Raw genomic sequence first — 16,190 nt, 5'->3', positions numbered from 1 at the left:
CTAACTCTACTTTAGCATATCTCGCTGTATGCCAGTTTGAGGAATTTATATGAAAATAATTTACCTGCCCTTTCTCAAGTTGTTTTTGGACTGAGGCATTTCCCATGGACTGTGCAGACATTAATATTTAAAGAAATAGAATTCTGTATTCGAGATTAAGTTGTTTTTTTTTTTTTTTAGCTAAGCAGTTATACAGAATGACTCAATACTTATTTTGATTTTCTTTTTTTCTGCAGATGAAGTAAAGTACCAAGACTATGACCAACAAGGTGTGAAATGCTTCTTAAACTTAAGCCATCTGCTTGTTTTAAAATCTACTCATAGTTTGACCTTATAGTATACAAAACAATTTTTTAAGCTACAAAACCATAACTTGAAACATTCAAGTGAATGGTAGTTTTCAAAGACTTGACTTGGGGAGATTGTTTACCTATTTCATGGTTTGCCTTGCCTAAATAATTTCTTTAATTATTTGCAAGTTGCATTAGGAAGCAGTTAAGAATTATTGAGAAAATCATATTTCATTACTTTATAGTCATCACTGTCTTTTGACTAAAATATGTCTTGTGCTTGGAAAGCTACCTCGGTCCCAGTTTAACTACTGTAGCTGCTTCCACAGATTAAACCCACTCTTCAATAAAGATGCAGGGAGAAGCGGGCAGAAGAATTCCCTTGCAGGCGTACAGGCAGCATGAAGAAAGTAGTTCTGGCAAATTTGTGGCATGAGTAGTGTCAGATTTAGGTTTAGACAATTGTAGCTCCTTTTGTTGCCTGAGCAATTCTCGTGCTGTTTTATTAAATTCATTGAAATATATGATTTTTGCTATTTCCCAGATGAGAAAAATGTGTTTCAGAGAATGTAAAGAATGTGCACAAGTTCATATGACTAAGAGAGAATAGAGCTAGTGGGCTGTAGAAGGAAGGTAGTCCGGTATTATAACTGTGTGTGCAGCAAGAAGGATGGAGAAATGTATGGTGCTCGAGACACATATGGAGGGCTATCTATTGTTAGGTAGTCTTAGGGTGAATAATACAGAGTCCTTACTTCAAGAAACTTGTAGTCTCATGATAATTGGTGAATCTTGATTGGAGAAAATTAAGAATGCTGTGTGTAGACCTGATAAACTAATTTATTAAGTGTGTGTATTTAAGATTTGAGATCCTATCGAGATCACCATCCACGGTGGCTATTTCTACTGGGATATGAGTGATACTCTTGGAGGAATCCTGGATTCTATCTTTAGGGACTAATATTTGAAATAAGTTGGCAACTGTGATTGCATTTAGATTTTCTTTTCAGTTTATGAATTTGAAGGAGAAACTAGGAATTTGGAAATTAAAAGTTGCATGTAGAGGTAGGATTTGAGATCCTTTTCTAATGTCTGCCAATCATCTTAGTGTTTTTCTAAATATAATAGAAAGACCATATTTGGAATGTAATTTATAGACTAGGTCTAGAGAATTTTAAAATTAAACTTGAAGAAGTGTAAAATTAGATGCCATGCCAAAATACATAAAAATAAATGTATTTTCATAGGCAGAGTATCCTCTATAATAATAAAAGCATAATATGCTAATTAGATCGGACGTCCTTCTGGACGACCTTCTGGACGAAGCCGGGGCTGCAAGGGAAGCCTGGGTCCTGGGTGCCAGAGGGAAGCCGGTGCCGGCAGCTGGAGAAAGGAAGGCCTACTCTTGCATGAATTTTGTGCATCAGGCCTCTAGTAATAAATATAATTTAAAATGTTCACAAAGAATAATAAATATGATGTAAGGTGTACAAATCTGGTGAGATACTTTTGATTACCTTTGTAGAACATAAACTTTTTCAAAGAATATAGATCTAATAGAACACAGGATTATTCGCTATGTGTTAAAAAGATACCTTTGTGGAATTCAGGAACCAAACTAGGGAAACCAAGTAACTATGTATGAGTGAGACTGTAAGGAAGGTGAAAACAAAACCATTTTTAGTGGAAAAAACAATGTATTCTGTACTAAATTCCCCAAACTCTAGAACCTGGAAAACATAACATTTACTAAGGCTATAGAGGGAACCAGCTTTTCACATAGAAAATATTCTAGAAAGCATCAAACACACCTTGGATACATCTGAGAAACAGCCTTACTGTCTCATTGATTTATTTATTTGTACACCACATGTGTACAAGTACTTGTGTCCACAGCATAGGACACAGGAGCAGGGCTGGTGAGGGACACACACAAGGTTCCTGTTCCCATGGACCTTATATTTTAGCAGGGGGTACAAATCGCACAGTTTAGTATTTAGTTACAATTGTGCTAAGGGCTGGTGAGAGCGAGAGCAGTGTGTAATGAGTACATAGTAAGGAGACGCCTCCTAGTTTGTGGGGCAGGGAAGGCTTCCCTGAGGTTGAGCTGCAGGTGAGAGGTGGTGAGAGGAAAGGTGGCTGGAATGCAATGGGAAGCCTCTGAGGTAGAAAGATGAGTCTGGAGGCTGAGATAAGAAGAGAGACATGGGCTGAGATTGTGAGATAGTTGTGGTCCAGAGGGTGCCTGGAGGCAGGTCAGAAATGTTCCTCTTCACCATCAGGCGCTGTTTAAGGCACTGCAAAATCAGATCTGTATTTTGTAAAGACTGGTCGGTGTAGCCCTGGCTGGTTTGGCTCAGTGGATAGAGCATTGGCCTGCAGACTGAAGTGTCCTGGGTTTGATTCTGGTCAAGGGCACATACCGGGTTGCGGGCTTGATCCCCAGTAGGGGGGCATGCAGGAGGCAGCCAATCATTGATTCCCTCTCATCGTTGATGTTTCTATCTCTCCCTCTCCCTTCCTCTCTGAAATCAATAAAAATATATTATTAAAAAAAAAAAAGATTTGTCGGTCTAATGGGTCTAAGCAGCCGTGGGCAAACTACGGCCCGCAGGCCGGATCCGGCTGTTCTATCCAGTTCTCTTGGTCTCCCCTCCGCTCCTTTACTTTGAATTTATATTAGTTCACACAAACACTCCATCCATGCTTTTGTTCCGGCCCTCCGGTCCAGTTTAAGAACCCATTGTGGCCCTCGAGTCAAAAAGTTTGCCCACCCCTGGAATGGACTGGAGAGAGTAGCTGTGGAGAGACTTAGGTTACTTAGTTATCCAGATCTGATCTTGCCCCGAGTCACATCTGCGCCCGGCGAGGAGTCAAAGGAGATGAGTTTCTAGAGAGAGATGTTGAGCAGTACCCCATGCTGCTGAGGGCCCTCCCAAGGTGAGCACAGAAGACATGCGTTCGAGCTAGTACCATAGGGACCTGTCAGAGACCTCGGCAAGAAGCTGGACAGAGAGGAAAGCAGTTTAAACCGGGGTGGTGGCCGTGAAGGTGAAGGGAAGTGGGCACAGCTGAGGAATATTAGCAGATAGAATTGATGGGGCTTGCTGTGTGGGTGTGGCTGGGGAGGGAGAGCCGGTGTCAGCCACGTCCACTGTTCCGCCTTCTGCATCTGATGGATGGGGGGATTTTTTCCTAAGTCAGGCGAGACTGGAAACCAGGAACTGGAAGGCAGATGGTCCTGTCGATACATGTTTAAAGTTCATATTGAGTCCAAGGGGAGATAAGCTGATAGATGAGGTTTGGATCTCAGAAGAGAAGTCCAGTTTGTGGTTGTGAGTTTGAGAATCAGGAGCGTATACGTGGCTATTGAAGCCAAAGTCTGAGATCGTAAGGAGAGGATAGAGGGGGAAGACAGGAGGTTCTGTGGCTGGACTTTGATGAAAGCCAACATTTCATACCTGGTAAGAAAAGGATGAAATGATCAAGAAGACTGAGAAGGAGAAATGAAGGAATAAAAGGAGAATGTGGTCACGTTAAAGTCCAAGCGCAATAGTGTTTGAAAAGGAAGGAGCTGCTAAGAGGTCTAGTATGTTAAGGGTGGAAAGTGTCCAGTAAATTCAATGAGAGGTTTGTCTCTTCAGAAACAGGCTCTTAGACGCAGAGGGGAGGGGGTCGAGCGATGGGTGAAAAGGGTGAAGGAGAGGGAATAAGAGGTACACACTTACAGTTTTAAATAAATAAGTCATGAGGATGTAATGTACAACACAGAGAATATAGTCAATGATGTTGTAATAACTTTGGATGGTGACACATGGTTACTAGATTTATATTATGGTGGTCACTTTGTAAGTATATACATGTAGAATCCCTATGTTCACCTGTAACTAATATAATATTGTATGCCAGCTATGCTTTTATTTTTTTTTAAAAAGAGATGCTCATTGGTGGTCTGAGAGGAGCCTTTTTTGGGTCATGGTTGGGGCTGTGAGATGGATTGGAGTGGGCGGAGAAGAGGAAGTGAGGAGATGAGACAGCAAATGGAAATGACTAAACAGATCAGACTGAAGTGGAGGAAAGAGAGAAAGCCAGTGAAGCAGGCTCAAGAAAGAGCTTTGTGGTTTTTTTTTAAGTTGGTAGAGACTCAACCATGTGTACGTACATGGCTCAGGGTGGCCAGTGAGCAGGCATTCACTGCCCCTCCCTCTTACGAAGGCCACCGCAGGGCCGAAACCGGGATGTTAGAATTGTCCCTTGCCCCACCCACCCCAACACTGAGAATAAATCACAAAGATAGTAGATGCTCCAAAAAAATGTTTTTTATTAAATGGACAAAAGGAATAAATTGATAATCGTGCTGGGAAAACAAGCAAGTTTGCTCTTCGTGTACAAGAAATTGTGAGGAATTTTGGAAAACGGAAAAAACGGGGGACAGGCTGACTGAGGAAGCTGTGACCCAGCTGGGGACGGGAAGGCTGGCTCTGCAGCAGAGCAGAGGCGCACGGGCCCGGGCACGGAAAGGCGAGAGCAGTGATGGATGGGCTGTGGTTAGGTCATGCATTAAACGCCTGCCAATTGAACCCTCGTTCTAAGAGGCTGGCACAGGACCGTTTGCCCCAGGTGAAAGATCTGAGAATTATTCCCGAAACAAAGTCAAGAATCTGCCTAGTAAACCCGTGGATCCAGAAAAGCAAGCTGGGTAGAGCCTTGGGTAACTCAGAACCTCCACCACAGAAGTGAAGAAAGTAAAAACAGGAAATTCAGTGCCACCCGGGAATACACAAGGTATAGGATCCTGGTTAGAAGTGATTCGGGAGGAACCTTAGTGTTCCCCGGTTTACAGGAAGAAAGCAGAAGTAATTGCCCGTCTCCTGTGGCTAAAACATGGCTGACCTTGAGTTTGAATCTGGGCTTGTTGCCTGGGAGGCCAAACCGCCCCCCTCTACTCCCCCACCCCCGGCCACTCTATACCCTGCCATTGCCCAGTGGCTGAGCCCCAGAGTTCAAGGATACGTAGACAGTGTCTCTGCTCTTGAACCGCCCAGCCAGTGTTGTGTTGCAATGAGAGTTAAAGGGCTCTTTTTTCTGTGTGTGTTTTTTATAGTATATGAACCATCGGAAAGTGAAGGGGGAATGGAAAGCTCAGGTAAGCTTTTTCTCTAAGTAAATGTTTCCCCATGCAAGACAGCCCCTTGTATTTGTTAAAACTTGTACAACTCATGGAACAGAGGTAGATGTAGTAAGAAATATAAGACATTTCATTTCACCAAGGAAGTAATTGGATATTGTCCTTATATTTATTCCCCACTTATGGTGGAAGTTTTCTGTCAACGGGGGTAACATTAGCCTACCTGATCTATGCTTTGAGTATAATTTGGGAATTAAAGTTGATATGCTAATATGCATACTTATGAGCCTCTCTGTAAGAAACTAGTCTAAAAAGTGCCAGATTTAGGTATCTGAGTAGATATAAGTTATTCAGGGATCTCATGGAGTTGAGTTAATGTAATATGTGTTTGGGTTTTGTTTGTTTTTTTTAGATAATACTGTAGAAGATTCAAACATAATCTTAGAAGGTAAGTGAATTTTATAGAGATGGTTACAGTTTTCATATTAACAATGTGTTCATGTATTCAGCAAGTATTGACTAAGCACTTACTCTTAAATCTGTGTACAGTGCTCGGGTCAGAGGAGAGGAGAGCTGGCTATATCAGTCCTGTGCTTAAACCCCCTGTTCTTCCCCATCTGTGTCATTCGGGTTCCTTTCTGTTGCAGGGAACAGAAAACCAAACCTGAATTGGCTTAACCAATAAAAAGACAGGGAACAGATTAGTGGGGGCCTTAGAGGACCTCATGAGGAATTTGGATTATAATCTAAGTGAGAGGCCATGGGAACACTTCATAAGATAGGGCACGATCCGCTTTGTGTTTTGGAGAGTTACTTCTAGTTAGAGAATGGATTGAGTGGAGCAATGATGGAAACAGAGACCACGAGGTTGAAGATTACTGGGTACTAATCCAGGGAGGTGGTCATGGTGCCCTGGAGTAAGATCATGGCAGTGGAAACGGAGGGGAGAGTTTTGAACTGGAGATCTGTTTTAGAATGACCGGTGGTGGATCTTTGTGATGGTTGTGAAGTAAAGAGGCATAAAGGCGGCCTGACTTTGGTTTGGTTTGAATAACTGTCGAATGCTGGGGCCGTTTTCTGAGAAGAAAAGTAGGACATAGTAGGAACTGGTTCAGGGTAGAAAATCGGAGTCTCCATAGTAGACATTTGGCGTCTGGGCGTTATGTGAGAGACCCAGATGGAGGTGGCAGGTAGGCCGTTGGATGTGCCAGTCCGAACAGATGGCTGAGATCCGAGATGGGTATACACGTTTGGGTGCCATCACCATGAGGAAGGTGCTAACTTCATGGAAATGGTTAAGGTCATTTTGGGGGTGAGCACAGAGAAGACAAGCAGCCCAGGCTGAGCTCTAAGGAATCCCGACACTGAGGTTTGCTGGATCCTGAACGGCTGTGAGGAGGAGGAAAACCAGTGGAAAGAACGTGGAAGAGCAGGACAGAGAGCTATGGAGTAAATCAATGGGAGTGAGAGCCAATCACAGAGGGAAGGCGAGGGAGGCGGGTAGGTGGGAAAAGATCAACCAAAAAACTTGTATGCATAAATGCATAACCATGGACACAGACTGTAGGGTGGTGAAGGCCTGGGGTAGGGAGTGGTATGGGCTAGAAGAAGTGAATGGAGGGAAAAAGGGGACATATGTAATACCTTCAACTATAAAGATTTAAAAACAAAATTTTTTTTGTCTTGGAGGAAAAAAAAAAAGTATGCCATATCAATAGGCAACTCAGGTTGTGCTGGTATAATTTATTTGCTATTTCCTTTTCAAAATCCTCTTGCTACATCATTACCAAAATAAATTTCTGATAGGCTTGTTACATGTACATTTATTCAGGATAAACTTAGGTAGTAACAATAAGGCTTTCTTAGTGATGGAAATAACGCAAGTGACACTGAGTCACATGGTTTTTTCACATGTACCTGAAATGTTCAAAAGTAAAAGAAATTCTGAGAAAACAGACCAACAAGCACTGGTAGAGTTGATAACGTGCTAACATGTCTCTAAAGCAGCCGTGGGCAAACTTTGGCCCGTGGGCCGCGGCTGTTCTATCCGGCCCGCGGAGCCAAAAGAGCGGAGGGTTCTCTTGCTCTCCCCTCCGCTCCTTCACCAGCAGCAGTGTTAACATGGCAACGTTGGGAAACACAGCCGCAGCTCCTTCTTCTGAGTGAGCGGATTTATATCCACCCATTCAGTAGAAGGAACAACCTCTCAATCTTCCAGAGGCTCCTTGTAATGCCCGCGGACGCGTCCCACGACATCACCCTGGGAATGCGTAGACACGTTATCGTGGTGATGGAGGGAGACACGCCCCTGGAGAGCACAGTATCAGAGCATTAGCTAAAAAGGAGACCAACAACACTGTTCCCACTGAAGTTGATGTTTTAAAGACCAAAAACCTTTCAACCCAGTCTACATTGCCATCTACATCTACGTCCCGGGCATAATTTGGAAGTTGCACTAAAGAAAATGTTTAATTTACTGTTTACACATTTTGTTCTTTTCTATTTGTTTTAGTTTTAAATTATTTTATTATATTTAAGTTTAATTTGAAAGGCTTTTGTACCTTTCCTTTGTTAGGCAATTTTATTTTGCCTTTGCCATCTTCAATATAAGGTATGTTATTGTGCTACGATTCCTCCATTTTTTGAAGTTTCAAATTATAATAATTAGTGTTTACATTCTTCTTGTTAAAATGTTTGAAATGAATAAAACTATTGAAATTAAAAAAAAAAGACCGTACCCTTTTATGTAATGATGTTTACTTTGAATTTATATTAGTTCACACAAACACACCATCCATCCTTTTGTTCCGGCCCTCTGGTCCAGTTTAAGAACCCATTGTGGCCCTCGAGTCAAAAAGTTTGCCCACCCCTGCTCTAAAGTATTAAGAACAAAATAAATAGGCAGGCCATTCACAAGCAAGTCACAACTTGGGAAGCTTGGCAAGCTGAAGGTGCTTCCGCTAAAAGAAGGAAAAGGGGGAATATGTGGGATTTTTTTTTTCTGTCCCCTCTTTACTTTTGTGTAAACTATTTTCAAATCTTCTGTTTTAAGCTTGCATCATTTTTATAATTGGAAGCAAATTAATGCCAGAAGAAAAATGATTAGAATAGCCACATAAATATTTTCGGTTTTAGAAAACGCTATTAGAAATTCTTCCCCTTGGCCCAAGCCTCGTAGGAATCTTAAGGAGCAGAAGGAAAGCTGCTGACCTCATCTGTAGATGAAGGTGCTGTCACATGGCTGTCAGATAGGAAGGTGCAGTACGTGATGCAATTTTATAGTGTGAATTGAGATCAGTAGATCCTTCTACAACTGGGTGGTGAGATCTGCGGTTGGTTTAGTTGTAAGTGGTTGAAGCAACGAGGGGAAAAGAGAAGATGTTAAAAATTCATGTCCGCATTTTGGCTGGTCTTGGAATTTGTTATGGTGAATAATATTTTTCAAAAACCTTCATTAGGTATAGTGGTTTATTTTCAAAATTATATTTTAATTTAATTTCTTTGTGTTGTTTCATTCACATTGAAATTAGGTTATGAGTTCAAAAAATTTTTTTCAAGAAGAAACAAGATGCTCTAAATATCTTTCCTCAGCTTTCTATCAAGTCTGATGAAAAATGGTGAAATCCTAGGTTTTAGTTCGCGTCTCCTTGGCCTGGCAGTGAGGTTGAGGTTAGTCCGTTTGGCAGGTCATATGATAAAGCCTGAACACCTGAAAAAAATATACAACGTTTTGCAAAGTCTACAGCTAATTCTCCTTTGTTGTGATGGTGTAAAAACTTAAATGTTTTTATAATGACTGCAACTGAATCCCAGAGCAGTCTGTAAAAGTAATCAGTCCACCATTAATACCAGAAAGCTGTATTTTAAACAGTGGTCAGCTACATGTAATGGGTTGTAACTGTGCTATTTGTTTCAGAAGCACATGTGTCCCCAGCAGAGGAGCATCAGGAAATACCACCAGGTATGACATTGTGTGAGATGTATCGCTTTTTCCTTTTTTTGTTTGTTTGTTTGATTTAAAATATACTGTTGATATTCACACTAGCTGAATGAAATACATCTCGGAAGAGGAAAAGTCGTGAGAGAGGAGGATTAATTATAACTTAAATTTTAAAAGAAAATTTTCTGTGTTTGGATCAGGTGACCCCAATTTCAAAGTAATGGAAAAGACACATCAGAACTTGACTAGAATTTGCGGGATATTCACGATCGGAGCTCCATGTGACTTTTGCTGTGCTACACGACAGTAGTAGCAGTAGCAGCAGTAGCAGTAGCAGTAGTAGCAGTAGCAGTAGCGGTAGCAGTAGCAGCAGCAGCAGTAGCAGCAGTAGCAGTAGCAGTAGCAGTAGCAGTAGCAGCAGCAGCAGTAGCAGTAGCAGTAGCAGTAATAGCAGTAGCAGTAGTAGCAGTAGTAGCAGTAGTAGCAGTAGTAGTAGTAGTAGTAGTAGTAGTAGTAGTAGAAGAAGAAGTTGAGATTTTATTTTTTCCCTTTCTTTGACTGACAGGCTATTTGGTGGGTGATAGGGAATCAGAATTGCCTTAAGCTGCAAGTTGAATGGTACAGACACTTGTGATACCACTCCTCTACCTCCCAGTCCCCTGCCTCCTTGAGACCATCATGAATGCCCCTGGCAGGCCAGGCTGCCTGAGACTCGACTGTACCCAGGGTCTTTCCTTTCAGCCACCGTGTGAACCCGTTTCTCTGCCTCCCTCCACCGGTCCCTCTCACCATCAGTGAAGAATGGGAAAAGCATTTCCCCCAGGGCCTGTGTTTGCTGATGCATTTTAGAGATGACATTAACTGTACTGCAATCAGAAATTGACATGAAACCCTCCTGTTCTCATAGTGGGGGGAAATGTTTTACGAAGAGAGGATTTTCCAGTACTTCTTTCCTATGTGTATGTTTCTTGTTTCTGTGTTTTATTTCCATTTTTTTTTCTTTTTGTGTCATATATTCATTTTTTACTCCTATCTTTCACGTTATGCCTAATGTGCATTTTGTAGCAGTGATGTGCATTACTGTTGATTTGGTGCCTGCCAAACTTTCTGACTAAATTTCAAGGGGGAAAATATTTTTTGTAATCAAAGAATGTTTTTTATACTTCAGCTCCTCTTTGCTTATTTAATGGGTATTTTAGGTTTTGGTAGTTGTCATACCACATGCGTTTATAATAATATGTACAGATTCTTAAGAGAACTGAGTTGTTAGCATTATAATATGAATGAGAAAGAAACCCAGGGAGAAACTGATCTTTCACATGATGGCTGCTGCGCATCTGTGTATTTGGTGTTCAGGAACGTTGCACAGGGCGAGGAAGGCCAGCATTCCTGTCCCAATGCTGTAGTTACCTCGGCACTGTTGAATCACGGGTCACAGAGTGCCTTGTTCTATCTTGAGAAGGCAGAGCAGGTTCCTGAATTTGCATTTTGATGGCTATCCACTCCTTTAAAGAAAATTGTTTTATAAATATTCCTAAAATGATGAGTTTCCTAGAATATTGACTTTCTTCCAGTTACAGTTCCTTTTTTCTTCTTCTTAATATTGACCTAACTTTAGTGAAAGCAATGAACAGCAATATTTTCTAACCAAAAAGTTCTGTGCTTTTATTTCCATGTTTTATAGACTAAGCCCCAGAATTTCCTTGGCACATAAATCAAAAGTACCAAGTGGTTGGGGTGCTGGACTAAAGTGGTTTTCAGATGAGATAGTTAACTGCCGAAGCAGTTAATATGCATACTCTCGGCACATAATAAGCTCTCAGTAAATGGTGGCTCTGGTTATTATTGTTCAGTAATTAATTAGCCTGATCTTTCAGGTGGATCAAGGGAAGCTAAATTCTGAAAGACCCGCTCAAGAAGTCGTAACCTGTAATTTGGTGCCATAAAATTTTGATTGACCCGCTGCGCAGTGGCAGTTTAACCTTGCCCAAAGAGAACGGAAGGCCAAGCGTTAGCAAGAGTTATTTTTAATGTTTGCACTTGGTTTGCTTATTTCTGTTACCTTCTCAGTCTTAACTTTATATTGCAATGTTTTTATTACTCAGTCTTACAAAATAATAATAGTCATACATCTGTGTTCGTGAGCTTCTTACGCAGCAGGCTCACTGTTTCTGTAATCGTGTTTAATTATGTATGTGGTTGTAGAAACTCTGGGCACACTAATTGTAGGGCCTGTCACCTGGCTGCCTTTCTGTCTTGGAAGTTCTTTATTCAGTGAAAAACTCAAATTGGAGAGCCCTGAGCAATGTCGGGTACTAGTTCACTTTTTCCTGGCCCTCAGAATTTAATTGGTGATTACTTTGTCTTCCTGATCCTTCTAAGACTAGGTGTCACCGTCTTAATAATGCTTATTAAGTCCTTGATTGGAGTTATTGGTGTGATAATTCCATGGGGCAGGAACTGTCTGATTTAGCGTTGTATCCAGCCACACACAAGGGGATGATGAATGCTAACATTTATTAGCAGTATCTAGGTGTTCTTCTAAGCACATTACATGAATAACTCATTTGATATCTCCAATAGCCCAAGAGGTAGACACGCTGTGTCCCCATTTTACAGATGAGAAAACTTCCGCATAGCAAGGCAGAGTAACCTGCCTGTGGTCACAGAGCTGACAAGTGTGAGAACTGAGATGACCTTTACATTCTGGCTCCAGAGTTCACACTCTCAGCTGCTGTGCTCTAGAGGATTTTAAATAAATGAAGGTATACTAGCCGTCTTGGCCTGATAAAGCTAAGGATGTATTGCAGCATTTTTCTCTTAATATATATTAGTACATCAGGAAGGACTCAGAAATGTCGAAGGTTAATTATGATGCATTGTAGAAGAGCAAATTGTCCAGTAGTTTAAATTTTGCTGTCTTTTGTTTATATCTGTAAATGTACAAGTGCTTTGCAGGCAAGGAGGTAAAAGGTCATTCTAAGAACTGATCATTCTTATACTTGAAATCAATTATTTTTAATACCAGAATTTTAAAAATTGATTTTGGAATCCCTATTTCTTTAGTGGGTTTCCACCTTTCTCTTTAAACTCAGATTTTTACTTGAAATTATACTGCATATTTCTAGCAATATGACAGCATAAAAATAAGTAGCATCAATTGAATGATTTAAGAAGTAATCAGTTAGGAAATTTGTGAGGGTAAAATTTCCTGCCAAATAATGCTATCAGATCATTTGACTACCTGGTTTCATCAAGACTTTTCTGTCATCCAATGCTAGAAAAAAAGTGAAGTTTATATTTTGATGTTATAATCATGTTATTCAGACCGGGGTATGTGAGCAGCAGTATTTGCTGGTGACTCTGCTGTTCCTTTCTCTCTGAAAGTGGAGATTGCTCGTTCCATTTGTTACGTTTATACCGCGTCGCACTGTCCAGTACTCCAGCTGTGGTGAGGGTTTCACTCGGTGCCTCCCCTGCCAGCCAGCATTTTCTAACACTGATCAGTAAGGCTCATGACCAGCTTCTGGGTGGCAGCTAGAGAGGTCTTAGCTTATATAAAAAGTGCCTAATGTGCATATTATTGGTACTGATTTGATCAATCGCTTATTCAAGAAATACAAATTGAGCAACTACTATGGTACAGGCGCTGCACTGGGCAGTACAGATACATGATCAACAGCATCATCCCTGCCTCGTAGTGGTCATAGTCCCGAGGCGTGCCGCTGAGGAAAACAACCAGCGTGATGCCGTTAATGTCTCAGAGTGGAGCATGGGGCAGCACACGGAAGGGGTACGGCAAGGCCTCCCCTGTGCTGTGCTGGAGCTGGGTTTTGAGGTGCTGATAGAAGTGACAGGAGCTGGCAGGTGGGAGCAGGGAAGAAGTGCCTGTGGAACAAAGACCGTGTGCCATATAAGGTGTAAGAAGACACGGTGGGAAAGCAGGCAGGTGTCACTTCTTGGAGCATTTCAAATGTGATGTTTAAAATTCTTTTAAATATTTTTATTGATTTCAGAGAGGAAGGGAGAAGGAGATAGAGATAGAAATATCAATGGTGGTAATCATTGATTGGCTGCCTCCTGTACCCCTGCTACTGGGGATCGAGTCTGAAACCTGTCCGTGTGCTTTGACTAGGAACCACCCATGACCTCCTGGTCCATAGGAAGACACTCAACCCCTGAGCCATACCAGACAGGGCTGACGTTTAAAATTTTGAAGCTGGGTATAAAAGTGACAGGAAGCCACTGAAAAATTCCAAGCACAGGAGTCACATGATCAAATCCAGATTTGAAAAGAGGAGTTAGAGAGGAGTAAAAGGGCAGATGCATTAATATAGAAACGGGAGCCTGAACTGTGGTGGAAGCCATGGAGAGACTGATTTCATAGACATCAGAGTTGGACATAATTTGATGGGAGAGGGGACTGATTGAGGGGTAAGAGTTGAGGATGATTCCTGTGTTTCTGACTTGAATGAATACATGATGGGACCTTAAAGGAGACACAGGAGGAAACAGGGCAGCAGGGAGATGACTGGCCTGATTTTGGAGATGTTGGGTTTGCAGCTTGGTGCACCACCTCTGGGTAGAGTCACCTTTAAATGTTTAGAAGCATATTTTTGAGTTGTTCACAATTAACAACTGAGCTTTTAGTTTATTTACTTTTTATCAGTACTCATCATTATACTTTGAACAATTTCCAATAGTCTCAAGATATTTTTGATTGCACAGGTTGCAGAAGTGCTTATTTCTCTGACAGTCAGCTAATTGATAAATTCTAAGAGAACCTAAAGTCATACTCATTTTTAAAACTTTTTCTCTTGAGGTATAGTTTACACACAGATAGGTGCGCAAATGTTGAGCACACAGTTTGATGAACGTGTATCTGTATAAAAATCCTTGTACCCACTACTCAGGATGCTTATAGCACCCAGAAATCTCCTCTTCCCCCTCAGTAACACCCTGCCACAGGTAACTGCTGTCCTCACCTGTACTACATAGATTGGTTTGCCTACATTTGAATTTAATTAAATAGAACCACAAGTCAGTTCATACAAATATATATATCTTTTTGTGTCTAGTTTTTATTGCTCAACATCCTGTGTCTGAGTTTCATCCATTTTGTTACATAAAATAATTTGGTCTTTATGCATTGCTAGTTGCTGTAAATATACTACATTTTAAAAAATCTGTTCTACATTGATGGCTGTAGTGAATGTCTCCAGTTCTTGGTTATTATGAAGAAAGGTGCTATGAATATTCTTGTACATGTCTTTTGGAGGACATAAACACACATTTCATTGGCTATATAAAAGTCTACATATAATTTCTAGTTCACATTAGCACCAAATAATTCTGCTTAGACAAAACTTTCTGGTTACACACACACACACACACACACACACACACACACACACACACACGCTTACATTATGTAGATAGATAAATAGATGGATGGATAGCTGAGGAGGGAAGAAAGGAAGGAGGGAGCGAGGGGAGGAGGAATAAGTATAACCCAGTTTTAGAAAGTGTACCAAAATGTGGTTGGATTTTTATGTGTATCAGCTCATTTTCAACTCTAATTTTAGAACATTTAATGCTGTGAGAGTAAAATAAACCCAATACTAAAGTTTGGAATGAGGAAGTATTTGGAAAAAGCTAGACAGGAATGAATTTTAGTTCCTTTAACATTTTGCATACTTTCTTTACTGACCATTTATATTGTCAACTACATTGAAAATTGGCGTAAAATTATTAAAGTAATATATTCTAACTCCAACTTACAGTAGCTAGTTGCTCCTTGAAAACCCTTACTATATTTGTCTTTCAAATACCATACTAGATTTTTTTTCTCTATTAGTTTTGTTGTTTTTTTAAAACACAGTTGAAACACCGATGGGAGAAATTATTGCTTGTATTTCTCAAAAGATTGAAATTCTTAAATTCAGTTGTAATTCTCCGATGCTCTAAGGAGCCTCCGATTTTCATCAACAACTTTGCAAGTTATCCCAGGAACTTCTCTAGGTAGTTATTCATTCCTAAGAAATGTGATCATCCTGTTATCAAGCTGCCCTTAAAACAAAACAAAACAGACAAACAAAAAACAGCAACACAAAAGTAAAAAAACATCTACTTCTGTTGGCGGGTTTTTAAAAGTCAAATGAAAATGAAGCAGTTTCACCGTCTGTGTCTAGTTGGTCCTTTAATTTAGATTTCCCCTTATTTTTGCAGATACTTAAAGCTTCAAAAAGACTGCCCCACTACCACAGGAGGACCAGCCTAACCATACGCTCCAAAAGATGGCTGAGATAGATCTTGTGAAGTAATTACTGAGCAGACCAAGATCTTTGCGAGTGAACACTAAAGATGTTTTGAATGAATCATAGTCCACTGGCATTTTAGTGTATCTCTTTTTTTTTTAGAAACAAGTTACATGTAATGTTACATTCCTGCATGTCCTTTTTTGGTAGCAATAGTGAATCCATTGCATTGCTTTCCCTTTTTTTTTTTTTTTTTGGTGACACAGCTTTTCGTCTTTCCTGTATTAATGTGTGTTTTTCAGGCAACACGCCATAATTATATTGATGATGTAGCAGCAAACGAGTTGTCAGGGCTTTAATATATATTGTTAGGCATTAGCACTATGTTGGACTGACGTGCACACTGCGTTAAATGGGCTTTAAAAGCCGTAGGACTACCTTGCCTCAGCACCCTTAAGAACACGAGTAGAGTCATTAGGAGCTGTGAAGATTTGAGTTGTATATATCTGCATTGATATCCTTTAAAAAAAAAAAAAAGCCTACATTGCTTCAAGTATTCAGGGCAAAACTCACAA

General features: G+C 40.6%; 1 protein-coding gene across 8 annotated transcripts in view; it reads left to right on the top strand.

Moving 5' to 3' along the window:
• ASPH (aspartate beta-hydroxylase) overlaps window positions 1-16,190 on the top strand; it is a 170,907-nt gene that overhangs the window by 79,251 nt on the left and 75,466 nt on the right. For 6 of the 8 annotated variants that reach the window (XM_080647084.1, XM_080647083.1, XM_080647078.1 and 3 more), the window contains 4 exons: window positions 237-269; window positions 5,395-5,436; window positions 5,831-5,866; window positions 9,335-9,379. In XM_080647084.1, the coding sequence (XP_080503210.1) occupies window positions 237-269; window positions 5,395-5,436; window positions 5,831-5,866; window positions 9,335-9,379 (156 nt within the window). The remainder of the gene's footprint in view (window positions 1-236; window positions 270-5,394; window positions 5,437-5,830; window positions 5,867-9,334; window positions 9,380-16,190) is intronic. The other 2 variants (XM_080647081.1, XM_080647086.1) reach the window with 1 other exon arrangement.

The sequence above is a fragment of the Plecotus auritus genome, assembly GCF_963455305.1.
Source record: "Plecotus auritus genome assembly, chromosome: 11".
Taxonomy (NCBI): domain Eukaryota; kingdom Metazoa; phylum Chordata; class Mammalia; order Chiroptera; family Vespertilionidae; genus Plecotus; species Plecotus auritus.
Note: the sequence above shows the minus strand (reverse complement) of the source record. Positions and strands in the feature narration are given on the sequence as shown.